Here is a 14,294-nt window from a genome sequence, read left to right as displayed (position 1 = left end):
AATACATATTAAGCTGGTTCATTTGAGATTCTGCTTATTATTAATGCATAGGATGTTATTCATTAGACACAGTGGTACAAATAGCAGAGTCACTTGTATGGTGCATCAATGGTATGGTGCAAATGTTACTTGCCACATACCAGACCAAGCTGGAATACTGTCCTACTGTTGCTGCATGCAGACATGTACTGCTTCATTTGATGAGAAGTTGCAGATGCAGATGATTTTGTGAAAATGCAATCATCAGCAAAAATCTCCACTTTGGACCTGAAGTAGCTAAAGATGGCTATGCAGAGGCTACTCTCTTAAGGAACTTCAGCAGTGATGTCCTGGAGCTGGAGTGATTTGACTGCCAAGAACCACAACCATCTTCATTTAAGAAAAAATAAGAAAGGGCTTATCAGAATAGTCATTAGGAATTGCTCTGATCACGACATTGCAAGAAGAATATTATATCAAAAATGAAGATTCAGAAGAGATTTACAAGGATGCTGCAATGTCAGGGGAATCATAGTAATGAGAGTAATTTAAAGGAGAGTAAAATGTGATGTGCAAAATCATGAAGGTCCTAAAGATAATGAACAGGATGGATCTATTTCCATATATATGGAAGCAGATAACAAATACATAAATTTAGATAAGGTGAAAGAAAAAAGGACTAAAAAGGTTTTTTTTTCTACCATGAATAGAAATCATTGCTCAAATGGGTAGTGGATGCAGTAACTTCACAAGATTTAGGATGTTCTAGACAAGAACTTGAGGAGTCTTAATTACAAGACTATGAACCATGATCTTATTGAATGGCAATTTTTGCTCTGTTTCTTTTGTGCTTAAACGCAGTCACCAAATTACACACAAGTTCATGCAAAGTTGTCAGTTTGAGAACAAGGTTCTGAATCAGATTGTCAGGATTTAGGCCTGACTACAGCCTAGGATGATACTCCAATGAGGTCCCAAGGGAGAGTATTTTGCTAATTATGTTGTTTTTTGAATCAGACATTTAGTGGAGTTATCTCTGTCTCTCAGTGAATTTAAACATTCCTTTGTTTCATTCAGAAAGTCTTTCTCTTGTTTTTCTCCCAATAACTACACATGGATATTAACCAATTACATATTATGTCATTGACCTGAAAAATTAACTCCATTTAACTTCCAAATGATGTTGTTTGACCTATTATTTCTGACATATTCTGTTTTATTTCAGTGTCCCAGTATCTGCAATTTTTTAAGTATAATTTTCCCCTCATTGGTTTGATTATCACCTGCCTTCATAACAAAGACTACATTTCAAAAGTTATTCTCAAGCTAATAAAACACTTCATAATATCCTACAGACATAAGGTATAAATACTAAGGTCCACTTTGATCTCCTGGTGTAATTTTTGAGAATAGAAAATATGCTTTAACTATTTCCAACATCAGATACCAGATTCATTAAAATGAAAATCATAAAAAACTTAGCAATTAAAATAGCAACTAACAAAAAATTTACAATCATGCATGGCCAAAAATTTACTTGAAGAAAAGAGAGACTTGCCTAGGAAAGAATATACTTTCAACCACATAGAAATCTTGCATCAGCACATCTCTTTCAGGCTTCGAGCTGAGATTTCCTACTGTGTATCCAATTCCCAGCTGAATGGCTCCTTTGAGAGTAGATGAGCTTGTCTACAGCATAAATAGAATCAAATTTTAGTTTTTTTTGGTACCAGAGCTGAGGACAGTTTGTGCCCTAGAGCTTGAATGCATTTCCAGCCATGTCAACTAAGATTCTTTATATATAGGCATCCGTTAGTCTCATGAGACCATGGATTTGCGCCTTGGAAGGTTTCCAGGGCGCAAGCTTGGGCAAGGTTGTATGCCGGTGTCATCGCACAGCAATCTGTGGTTAGGTGTCTTGCTCAAGGACACAACACACTGCCACAGCCGAGGCTCCAACTAGCGACCTTCAGATCACTAGATGAACACCTTAACCATCTGGCCACGTGCCAACACCAACTAAGATTAAAAGGTTAAAAACACCACTTGATCTTATTGCTGAGCATTTCACCGGAGGTAAAAAAAAATAGATAATTTTAACAAAAACTGTTTATCAGGTTAGTACATCTTAACTGTACAAATATCCATATTATCTTTAGCAGAACTGGAGGTTAAATATTAACAGAATTGTACTTCCATAGAAAAATCATATATTCTTAGACTCTTTTTGTGCAATGAACAATTCTTTTCAGAATAATTGGTCATTAATGCTGCATTTTAAAGGCAAGATTAAACCATCTAACAAACTTGACTTAGTTAGGATTATGTAACAGAAGCAGTAGACTGGAAGTTATGTAATAAGGTGATAACCAGTCCAACTTAGTATCACTGCAACATTTAAAGCATATTTTAATATTAGAAATACAGGTATAAGTACGATTAAATTGGGCACATGAAATAATCAAACCAAATCAACAGATGTACGCTGACTACAGTACAATAAGTAATTGCTTTGCACAACCATCTAAATAGTTTAATATTGAAAAATGCTCATTTTACAACTTCTAAACTCAAGTTTGAATCTCAACACTTTAAGATCATTGGAAGAAAATCTATTAATTAATTACAGCAAACCAAAATTTGCAGTTAATTCATTAAACTTCAATTAAGCAATCAAAATGGCATAATCCTATTTATTGGGTAAATCCCAAGACAATCCTTTTGAAATTTTAACCTTTCTCCTTCTTTCAGACACTGATGAAGAATGTGATGTCAGCTTTTTTTTGTTATCACTTGACATTGAAAGTTTTTCTTTTTATCTCTAAAAATATACAATATATATTCAAATTTACTAATGTGCAGGATGTTCAGTTTCAAAATGTTACATAGGAACAAAAAATATTTTAATAGCTGTGCCCATCAAATCCAAACAGAATACTAGTTTTTCTATGTGTAGATGTAAAAGTGTAAAACTAATTCATAACAAGTAAAATGAAAACAAGAACAATTAGGGAAGACTGTTTGCCAATATGGTATTTAGTTAAATTTGCATATGACCTTAAGACAGAATACCTTTTTGTATGTAGTTTCTCCAGAAGCATCCACTCCCCTGTGTCCAAGCTTTTTCCCTGCAGGTGCATATGTATTTCCAGAAGAAGAGGGCATCTTGGTGGTAAATGCAAGGGTATTGAATATATTAATTATCAACTTGTACTAAGCACCAGTCATTACAACATTCGGTTGTGAAAAATATATATAACCACAAAATTTTCTCACCTCACTTAAACCTGATTTCTTATTCAAAGATTCTGTAAGTGAAGAGAGAGGGAGAGATAAAGCATTAAAAGTGGCAGCATCAATCTTGAACAGAAACTCAGACAAAAGGAGCAAGTCACTTATTCCCTCAAAACTATTGCAACATTAAATTATACTATAATTAACTACTGCATGCCCACTTTTGCTTTATGCAAACTTTTCTTAATAGGGATTTTTTTTCTTTATTCATGCAGGCAGAGCTGAATATCCGTACTTCCAATATTATGTTAAAGGGAAATCCTGCAGTGATGCCTTTTAGACTAACTGACTTTCAGTAATCTCCATCATCCTTTCTGTTAAGTACAACTGGTCAAATAGACATCTCCCCCCATTTTCACCAAATTCAGTTTTATTCAGATTCTTCCTTACCACACTCAATAATATGCCAACGTATTGTTCATGGGCAGTCACTGTTGCAATTCATCTCTGCTCTTTAGGTTTTCAGTATTGAAGATAATGAGATTTGAAACCAAATGAACCTGTCACAGTCTAAACTAAGCATCAGTAAGCATGCTATTACTAAGTAAGCAACTTGATTTTCGGAAATTGACTCACTTCTCCATCTATTCTTACAGCGGCAGTTAGTTCCCTGCACAGATTTCTGATTAGGCGGAGGTCTTTCGAATCTAGATCTAGAGTTTTCTGTAATATTTCAAATAACTTATTGTGCTTCACATTATCAAATGCTTTTGTGTAGTTGATAAAACAATCTTTTTGCACTTGAATAGCTCGTTCTGATAATATCCTTAACATCAATATTGCATTTCTTGTACCTTTATCTTTCACAAAACCACATTGTTCTTTGCCTGTTTCAGCTTGTATCTTACTTCTAGCTCTTGCCATCAAAATTCTTAGAAGTATCTTGGTGATACAACTCATTAAATTTATGGTCCTATGTAATTCACATTCTATGGCTCTGGGTTTCTTAGGAAGAGTGATAAATACTGATCTTTTTTCATCTCTTCTGGATTATTCCAGTCTCATAAATGTCATTGAGTAAATCAGTAAGTTTTTCAATTCCATAATCTTCAAGGGCGATAATTTGTTCTATTACTAATTCATCAGGACCTGCTGCCTTTCCTTTCTTCATCTTATTTATTGCATGATGAACTTCAGATTTTAAAATACTTGGACCTTCAATGTTTTTCTTAATTTCTGGTTTTTCGCCTCGATTGTCTTCAAACAATTCCTGAATATACTCAGTCCATCTGTTCATAATCTCATCTTTTTCCATGATAATGGTACTGTCCTTTGCTTTCAAACATTCACCTGAAGAACAGAGGAGCTTTTTACCAGTGATATTCTTGATTTGTTGATGTAACCTTTTTGGATCAGTAATAGGGATTCTTTCTATTTGCTCACATTCCTGGTTTAACCATTCTTCTTTGGCTCTTTGACATAAGCTTTTAACTTTTTTATCTAAGGACTTATATTCTATAGGATGTGCTTTCTTCCGTCTTCTTTCTTCCATTAGATTTTTGATTTCATCGGTCATCCATTTATACTTTGTGCTTTTTTCTTTTTTAGGAATCACTGACTTTGCCGATTCTACCAAGGCAGACCTAAAGAGTTAAATTTCATTTCTACATGATTGCTATCATCTTTAACAGATTCTATTTCTAGACTTTGAAATCTATTCCTTACTTCAATTGTAAATTTTTGTCTTAAGTTTTCTTCTTTAATTAATTGCAAGTAGTCAAAGGATTGTTCAGGTTTTTGCTTCTTTAGTTTTTTAAGTTTTACTTTTACATGACATATTACTAGGTTATGGTCACTATTTCAGTCTGCACCTGGATATGTTTTGCATTGAGTTTCTCAATCTTTGGTTTATAGTAATAAAATCAATTTGTTTTCTAGTGTTATCACCTGGACTTTTCCAGGTCCACAAGTAGGTATTCATAATAACCTGATTATTCATCTTGCACCATTCTACCCATTTCTCACTTCTTTCATTTCTTTCCCCTAGTCCAAATTTTCCTATGGTATTTCCATCAGCACCTTGTCCTACTTTAGCATTTAGATCTCCCATGACAATAACAATATCTTGAGATTTGCATCCATTCTTTGCTTGTTCAAGCTCTTCATAGAATTTATCTATATCTTCATTTGTTCCATCCATTGTTGGTGCATATACTTGTATAATTGCTAAATCAAATGGTTGTCCTCTGAATCTAACAAGGATAACTCTTTCTGATATTGCCCAATGTCCTAAAACACATTTTGCCACGTTTTCATCCATAAGAATTCCTACTCCATTAGTATGGGATGTTCCACAAGAATAAACTAGTGTTTGATTTCTAATCTGACATCTTCCAGTACCTATCCAAAGAACTTTGCTAATTCCCATGATGTTATCTTTAGTCTTTCCATTTAACTTATCACATTGTCCAATTTTCCTGCTTGATATACGGTTCTTACATCCCAAGTGGCAGTAATTTTCTTTTGTGTTACTTGAATTTTATGAGCAGTAGCTTGATGACGGCCGGGGATCCCCTGCTGACCAGAATCAACCCTACCGAGCGAAGCATCTTTAGAACTGTCTTGCAGGTCCTCTTGATGCTGTTGTTGTGTGATACATTTTGTGAGTTTGAGCATGGTTTTCTTAGCAAATAGATTCTAGGAAACCTAGTATCTAGCAACGGTGGTTTGCTATTGCCTATCATTGGGCGAACTAAAGAAATCATCATTTCTCTTCCCAAATGTTCATCCACCTGTACTATAGCCGTTGACATTTGAGGTCCTAGCTCATCCGTCTTCTCCGTCTTAAGTTCAGTTACTGAACCTGCCGGATCTGCCGTTGGCGTTCGCTCATATCCTGAGCAGGAACCCTTGCAGGTGCTACCGTTCTGGATCAGAGTGGCCATGAGAGCAATGAATGACTAAGGGGTAACTCCACTTTCCCCAAAGCTCTGAAAATCCCCAATCAGAGCCTCATCACAGGTTGCAGTTTAGAGTCATACCCAGGACTGTGTTAATTGCAAGTACGGAGAAAGAACTACAAAACTTAATTGATATAATTGTTGAAGGAAGTGCAAAAATGGGTCTATCTATCAATTGCAAAAAGACAGAATGTATGGTGATATCCAAAAAGAAGGAGAATCCTATCTGCAGGCTGAGAATAAACAGAGAAGACATAAAACAAGTACAGAACTTTTGCCACTTAAGAAGCTGGGTGACATCAGATGGCATGTGCAACATGGACATCAAAAGAAGAATAGGGACGGCAAAAGACACCTTTATGAGAATGAAGAGTATACTGACCAATACTAAACTAGGCATGACAACCCGCCTCAGAGTACTGAAATGTTACATTCATCCAGTTATGTTATATGGCTCAGAATGTTGGGTAATATCTAGTAACATGATGAAACGAATTGTAGCAGCAAAGATGTGGTTTTTGAGGAGGATGCAAAGAATATCATGGACGAAACAAATATCTAACAAGGATGTCATGAACAGAGCAAACACAAAAAAAGAAATAATGTATGAGATCATGAAAAGGCAACGTAACTTCACTGGACATGTGATTAGGAAAGAGGAGTTAGAATGCACGGTAATTATGGGAAAGATTGAAGGGAAGAAAGCAAGAGGAAGACAAAGACAAATAATGATGGAGACAGCAGCCAGAGAACTGAAATGAATACCAATGAATTGATCCACTTGACCCGAAACAGGAGAGTGTGGGCCGTGGCAGTCAAAGCTCGAACTGGGCATGGCACCTGATGATAATGATGATGTTGCTGGTCCCTTCCGTCGATGCTTAGTTTAGTGAGAATTTGAAATAATTTTTCATGTTGCACTTTGCCGAATGCTTTAGTGAAATCAATAAAACATAAAATGACATCATTTTGATATTCAACTGCCCCTTCTGAAAGCATTCATAGTATGAAAATTGCATTCCTAGTTCCTCTATCCTCAATTAACCCATATTGTAGTTTAGAAGTTACTAGCCTTCACTTGTTTTTAATTTGACTCAGAACAATTCTCAACAAAATCTTTATTACTTGACTCGTAAGACTGATTGTTCTATAATGTTCACAGTCAATAGTTCCAGGAATTTTTGGCAGAGTTATAAATACTGATTACGAGAGATTGTCAGGCAATACACCAGACTCATATATGCCATTAAACAGTTCAAAAAGAATACTTATGCCCAGATCTTCCAGGGTTTGTATCATTTCCACTGAAATTTCATCAGGTCCAGTAGCTTCACCATGTAAAGGAATACCTTTACCTAATTTACAGTTACAGAAATAAAAGAAAAATAAAAGGGCCTATTGCAGTTAAACCAGTCCAATGTGCACATAAATGTTGGAGGTCATTTGTGGAGTTGTCAGTTGTATTGCTTTAATCCACGTTCTGGGTGAAAGCACCTGCCACAGTCCAAATATCCCTTGACTACCATCTTAAAGGAATTGGCTCTCTCAGTTGTATTGATTCTTTCTCCTTGGAGCCATTCATCTCCACAAACCACTTCCTACAATGGCGCCGCTCCTTCAAAAGGCACCTTCCCACGTGCCCCCATTCAGCAGTCCCACCAAAAGACCTCAAAACAGACTATAGTCCTGCAGAAATCTGATCCCACCCAGCTCTCCCAAATCTTCCACTTTTGGCTGAGAGTGGAAGACCTTACAATTGGCTGAGACAATATTCCTAAGATGTACAACATGGCTCCTTATCTTTAACCAAAGCCAAACACTCTTACCAGCAGGACCCACTGCTTTTGGACTATCAGAGTCTGAGCACGTCAAATAGTTGCTCTCCTTGCCTGGCCACAGTATTGCTCAGCCATCAGAGCTAATGGACCACATGGTGTCTCTCCTGGGAAATCACTATTCTTGTTTTATTTTTACAGAACTCTTCATACAGCAAATGCCAGATCAAGTCTATATAGGCCTCGCTAATGTGCGCATGAAGATCTATAGGGAGCTTGATAACATGGCTGATAGTTTACACTCAGCCAAGCAGTGGTGCATCATTCCTTCTCTTATCATTCGCTCAATAAGCCCAGTCAGCAAGGCCCCAACATAAGGACACCCACACCTGCAAAACAGACAACGCAAGGCCTAGGATTTTACCATGCTCGCTTTGTTACAAATGCTATGAAGCGCTGACTGCCTTGCAGCTTCAACAGTGCCAGCCAACACATTGGGACATCAGAGGTCTGTGAACATAGTGGGTTCCAGCTGCCAGGTCATCAACTGTCCATCATGGACATCTTTTCAGGGTGACACTTCCTGTGTGACACGGGTGCTCAAGTGAGGGTGCTGCCGGCATCACCTAATAATGAGAAGGCAAAGCGTGCCAAAACCTCACTACAGGCTGCTAACAGTAGCCAGATCCTGACCTTCAGGACACAACAGATGATGCTCTGCTTCAGTAGGCGACCTTACAAAGAGGACTCCATACAGGCCAAAGTGTCTAGACTTCTGCTCGGTGCGGATTTCCTATGTGCCCAAGGACTATTAGTCGATCTTAAGAACTGCCAGCTAGTGGATGTCAAGGACTTTGGGTCACTACCCTGCTCCCCCAATAAATTCCCAACAACTCTGTCATGCATGCACCACTGCACTTAAGTTTACTCGACTGCTGGGTGACTTCCCAAACCTCACCAAGCCCAGTCTCCACACCATAAGGTTGTTTACCACATTTCCACAACCACCCACCAGTCCATGCTGACGCACAGAATGCACCTGGAAAGCCTGGCAACCTCGAAGGCTGAGTTTGCTAACATGGAAAGACTTGGTATTGTACGCCTGTCAAATAGCCCCTAGGCTTCGTCCCTCCATATGGTCCCCAAGTCTGATGGGTGCTGCCACCATGTGGTGATTACCGACGCCTTAACGAGGTCACAATCCCCGATCCTTACCCAGTTCCACATATCCAAGACTTTTCAGCACATTTAACCGTAAAGTTAATTTTTTCCCAAAGTTGATCTAGTTAGGGGCTACCATCAGGTGCCTGTGTGTTTGGAGGACATTCCCAAAACGGCTGTGATAACCCCGTCTGGCCTCTCTGAGTTTCTGCATATGCTGTTTGGGCTGAAAAATGCAACACAGACTTTCCAAAGGCTAATGACTCTGTATTAAAAGACTTAGATTTTCATTTACTTTACCTGGTTGACATAGTTCTCACCAGTGCATCCAAATTCCAACATGTTTCTCATCTCCGCACACTTTTCAAGTGCTTAAGCCAGCACGGGTTGATTATTAACTCTTCTAAATGCCAATCTAGATTGTCAACCATTGACTTTCTCAGCCATCACATTGCCACAGCAGATGCAAAAACCCTCTCATCAAAATTAGCTGTAATTATGGATTTCTCACTGCCCCACACTACTAAAAACCTACAGGAGTTGAGGCATGGTGAATTTCTATCACTGCTTCATTCTGTGAGCTGCTGAATTTGCGTTTCCTCTGCATAGTGCAGTTAAAAGCAATATCCCAAGTCACGCGTTTGACTGGTCAGCGGACACGACGAGGGAATTTGAGGACACCAAACAAGCTCTTTATAACGTGACGCTACTGGCGCACCCACTCCCCAATTCACCGACAGCCATTACTACTGATGCTTCAGACAATGCTGTGGGTGCTGTACATGGACAGTTGGTCAGAGGTGCATGACAGTCACTCGCCTTCTTGAGCTGCAGGTCAATCCCCCCCCAAAAGGAAGAATAGCATACATGACTGTGAGCTCTCAGTCTCTATCTGGCTGTCTGCCTTTTACATTTTCTTCTAGAGGCTCCCCATTTCACAGCATTTGTTGACCACAAACCCCTCGTGCTTGTGATAGCCAAAATATCAGATCCTTGGTCTACATGACAACAACGCCAATTGGCCTACATATCAGAGTTCACAACTGATATACAACATATCAAGGGGAAAAATAATGTTGTGACTGATTGCCTCTCACAGCCAGCCATTGAGGACATACACATAAGGGTTGACTATGCTGGCATGGCAGCCAACCAAGAAATTACCCGGAAGTCCAGGCTTACTGAACAGCAGTCATGGGCCTGCGGTTGGCTGACATTAAATTTGGGGAAGTTAGGGTTTCTCTCCTGTGTGATGTCTCAACCAGTCCACCTCTCCCCATAGTGCCCATAAACTGGAGGTGGACTGTTTTTGACTCTATACAAGGCCTCTCATATCTAGGCCGGAAGGTCTCACAGAAAATGATTGTACTAAAATTTGTGTGGCATGGCCTTAGAAAGGATGTGCATGATTGGACTGCAGCCTGTCTGAAATGCCAGCGGGCAAAAAATTAACCGTCAAGTTCAGGCACCATTGGCACCCTTTGAGGTCCCTGAGTGACAGCTTGATCATGTCAATGTGGACCTTGTTGGTTCCCCTCACACGGTTTCATGCACCTCCTTCCCATAATGGACTGTACCACCAGGTGGCCAGAGCCCATCCTTTTAGCATCGACAACAGCTGCAGACATGGCTCAGGCGTTCACCTACACCTGGGTTGCTCGGTTTGGCACCCATCTGATATTTCCTCTGACCATGGTCACCAATTCATATCACACCTCTGGGTTGCGATGGTCGAGAACCTCAGCATTAGGCTATATCACACCACGGCATATTGCCAATAGTCCAATGGCCTATGTGAGTGGTTTCACCACTCATTGAAGGCTGCTCTGAGGGCTTCCCTGATGAATGATTGTTGGCATGATAAATCTCCCATGGGTCCTGCTGGGGCTCAGAACAGCTCCAAAACAGGACATGTAGTCACCTGCGGCTGAATTAGTATACAGGCAACCATTATGCATGCCAGGTGATTTCATTCCTGGTCAGCTTCTCAAAAGCATTCCAACCTCCCCAGTAAATTCAATTCCTATGCACCTATTCCTACCTTCCATCAAGGAGTACAGCACTCATTCTTGCTGATCTACATTCCCCCTCAATTGTTTTTGTCTGCCATGATGCACACCAACATCCCCTTACCCTCCCTTACGATGGGCCGTTCCCCATTTTAGAACAGAGAGAAAAAACTTTTATCATAGATAAGAGGGGTAAACCTGAACATATCTCAGTAGTTTGCCTAAAACAGGCCCAACAAGATTTGGAGGATTCCACCACCATGCCCCTGCCATCACAACACAACCATAAGTATGTCAACACACCTCTGGAGGAGCCAGAGGTCTCTGCTGTTCCTCCATGCATGGAACATAGGACCCGAGCTCCAGACAGGCTCACAATCCCAGTTTTAGTGAATTCTTGTGGGGAGGGGCCTGTGTAGGGTAATGTAATTGGTGAAAACGTACATAATTCATATCCACCAACATTGAGTGAGGTTCACTGTAAGAGGCTGCTCTGATGTGATGACGCAATTAAGTGCTTTGCATTCAGTATTTGGAATACAATAAATGAGTTATTATGGTTTTCCTTAAACATAAAACAACTCTACTATTTTTATTTGCGTAAACCTACACAGTCATTCCATAAAATGCGTCTTAGTGGCATTTCAAAGATACTAAGCCTACAGATATCCAACTAAGAACTTAAACTGGGGAAAAGTTAACTCCTGTGGGAATGACATCCGTTACAGTGAAATACCACAACTAACAAGGCACTTTGTGTGTGTTTGTGGTAAAAACAGGAGGGCCAGCATTGTGCGGTTATGAGTGGCTGAAACAACTATAATTTGATTGGAGATCCATTCACCCTTGCAATAGAGTACACCAAAAATGAATTAAGAAAAGTACTAGATGATGACACAACAGTGCTCAAGGATGCCACTGGAAAACTCAAACATATCAAGAGTAATATTGTGTTAAATGAAAATGCCACACCCAAGCTTTAAAAAGCCCGTCCTGTTCCTCATACCATACATGATAAAGTAGCCGGTGAGCTACATCGTATGGAGGCTGAAGGAATTCTTTCCAATGATTGAGTGGAGCCCATGGGCAACACCTGCGGTCCCAGGAGCCAAGAAGAATGGGTCTGTCAGGATACATAAACCCAGTACGGAAAGCAGATCTCTGCCTAGGATAGAGGATATTTTTGCAAACCTTTCTGGAGGGAAACAATTCATCAAAGAGGACTAAGCTGACACCTATTTACAGATGGAGATGTAAACACTCATCATAAACACTCACAACGGCTTTATCACTATAATAGGCTTGTTTTTTGGGGTAGCATGTGCACTTGCGCTCTGGCAGAAAATTATGGACTAGGTACTACAAGGCAGACAAGGTACTCAGTGTTACCTGGATGATATTGTTTTTACCAGTAAGGATGGCAAGGAACATCTCTAAAATCTCAGGAATGTTAAAAAGATTAGAAGATTATTGGCTCTGAACATAACACAAGTGTGAATTCTTTAAACCAAGCATCATTTACTGTGGTCACATCATTGACACATAAGTGTGCTGAGAAAATTCTAGAGTGGTGGATATCCCAATGCCAAAGGAAGTGTCACCGCTGCAGTCCACTTTAGGATCTGTCAGTTATTATAACAGGTTCCTGCCAAACCTGGCTACTGTGCTCCACCCCTTGAACTCAACATGACAGAACAGGAAGAAACAGCAATGGACATAGCAGTGCAAGGTGGCTTTCAAAAAGGTAAAGGAAATTGTAACATCAGATACTGTATTCACACATTATGATCCACATTGTCCAATGGAGCTTGCCTGTGATGCCTCAGTTTATGTTATAGGACAGGGGTCGGCAACCTTTTTGCCTCTGTGGGCCGGATCGTGTATTAATGCACGGATGGTGGGCCAGTTAAATGCCATAAAAAACTTGAAATATGGGAATTATCCATTTAAATACTTATAGTTATGTTTTGCCTCAAATTAATGAATAACACATGCTAGAAAATCACTTGCGCTTAACCAAAGATGCCAATTAGTAATCAAAGAACTCAGTTTAGTTTTTCTGTCCCACTATTGCTGGTGCCCCATCAGTTGTGATGCCAATTAGCTTCGACACATTAAGTTTCATTTCTGACATCATTTTCAGCAAAGCTTCAAAAATGTCTGCTCCGGTAACCGTGTCCTTCATAAGAATTATTTAAATAAACTCTGCAAAAATTTGAAAAGTTGAGGTCACTCCTCGCACAAACACTGCAAGTTGAGCAGTGTCTCTCAAGTCTGTACTCTCATCAAGCACAATTGAAAAAAAATGCAATTCGTTGCAGTCATCCCTTAAGCAACTTTTAACATCTGCTGACATTTCTTCAACTTGCCGTGTGATTGTTCTTGCTGACAGGCTGATAGATGCAAATTAAGATTTCTTTTCAGGACAAAATATCCACCACTGCCAGTAAACATTATTTGACAAACTCTCCATTTGTAAAGGCTTCATCTTTACTGCAATACATTTTGAGACTTCGTAGGTAGCACGGGTATTTCCTTCATTTTCACTTGTTTTTTCGGCACTCAACATCTACCTTCCCGCGTTTTGCATTCATTGCCATTGGAATTTTTTTCTTTGATTTTATTTCGAAATGCGAGTTATTCAACAAGTATCGTAGCACGTAAATATCTGGATATTTAACGTGGATTTCTTGTTAAAACACAGTGACGCTGTTTCTGTTTACAAATTTGAACGATCCCATCTGAAAACCTGCACGTGCACGGAGAGTATCTCATACATATTAATAAGGTAGTCTGCCTTCCCGTCATTCGTATATACCAGTGTTTAGTTTGGAACAAAACGGAACCTGGGGCCAGTGTAACAAGATGCCATGCATGTCCATCAGTGTGGTCGCATGAAACACTCAGAATAAGGAAAAATCGCTCGCGGGCCAGATAAGCATGGTACCTCAATATTTGCTTGCGGGCCGGTCAAAATACCTTCGCGGGCCAGATCTGGCCCACGGGCCGTAGGTTGCCTACCCCTGTTGCAGGATATAGTAATTATCACGTTATGAGTGATGGACATGAACACCTCATAGATTTTGTGTCACATTCCTTTACTGCTGCAGAGATGAGTTGACAGAGAGGGCTTGAGTCTGGCTTGGATGTAAACGTTTCAACCAGTACTTGCATGG

The 14,294-nt window shown here is 39.6% G+C and overlaps 1 protein-coding gene across 9 annotated transcripts in view; it reads right to left on the bottom strand.

The window, feature by feature from the left end:
• Positions 1 to 14,294, bottom strand: part of LOC140188322 (phosphatidylinositol 4-phosphate 5-kinase type-1 gamma-like) — a 178,990-nt gene that overhangs the window by 106,172 nt on the left and 58,524 nt on the right. For all 9 annotated transcript variants that reach the window (XM_072244452.1, XM_072244455.1, XM_072244446.1 and 6 more), the window contains exons 2-4: positions 3,256 to 3,287; positions 3,052 to 3,144; positions 1,538 to 1,668 (exon numbers count right to left, since the gene is read on the bottom strand). In XM_072244452.1, the coding sequence (XP_072100553.1) occupies positions 1,538 to 1,668; positions 3,052 to 3,144; positions 3,256 to 3,287 (256 nt within the window). The remainder of the gene's footprint in view (positions 1 to 1,537; positions 1,669 to 3,051; positions 3,145 to 3,255; positions 3,288 to 14,294) is intronic.

The sequence above is a fragment of the Mobula birostris genome, chromosome 26, assembly GCF_030028105.1.
Source record: "Mobula birostris isolate sMobBir1 chromosome 26, sMobBir1.hap1, whole genome shotgun sequence".
NCBI lineage: Eukaryota > Metazoa > Chordata > Chondrichthyes > Myliobatiformes > Myliobatidae > Mobula > Mobula birostris.
This window is presented reverse-complemented; position numbering and strand designations above follow the sequence as displayed.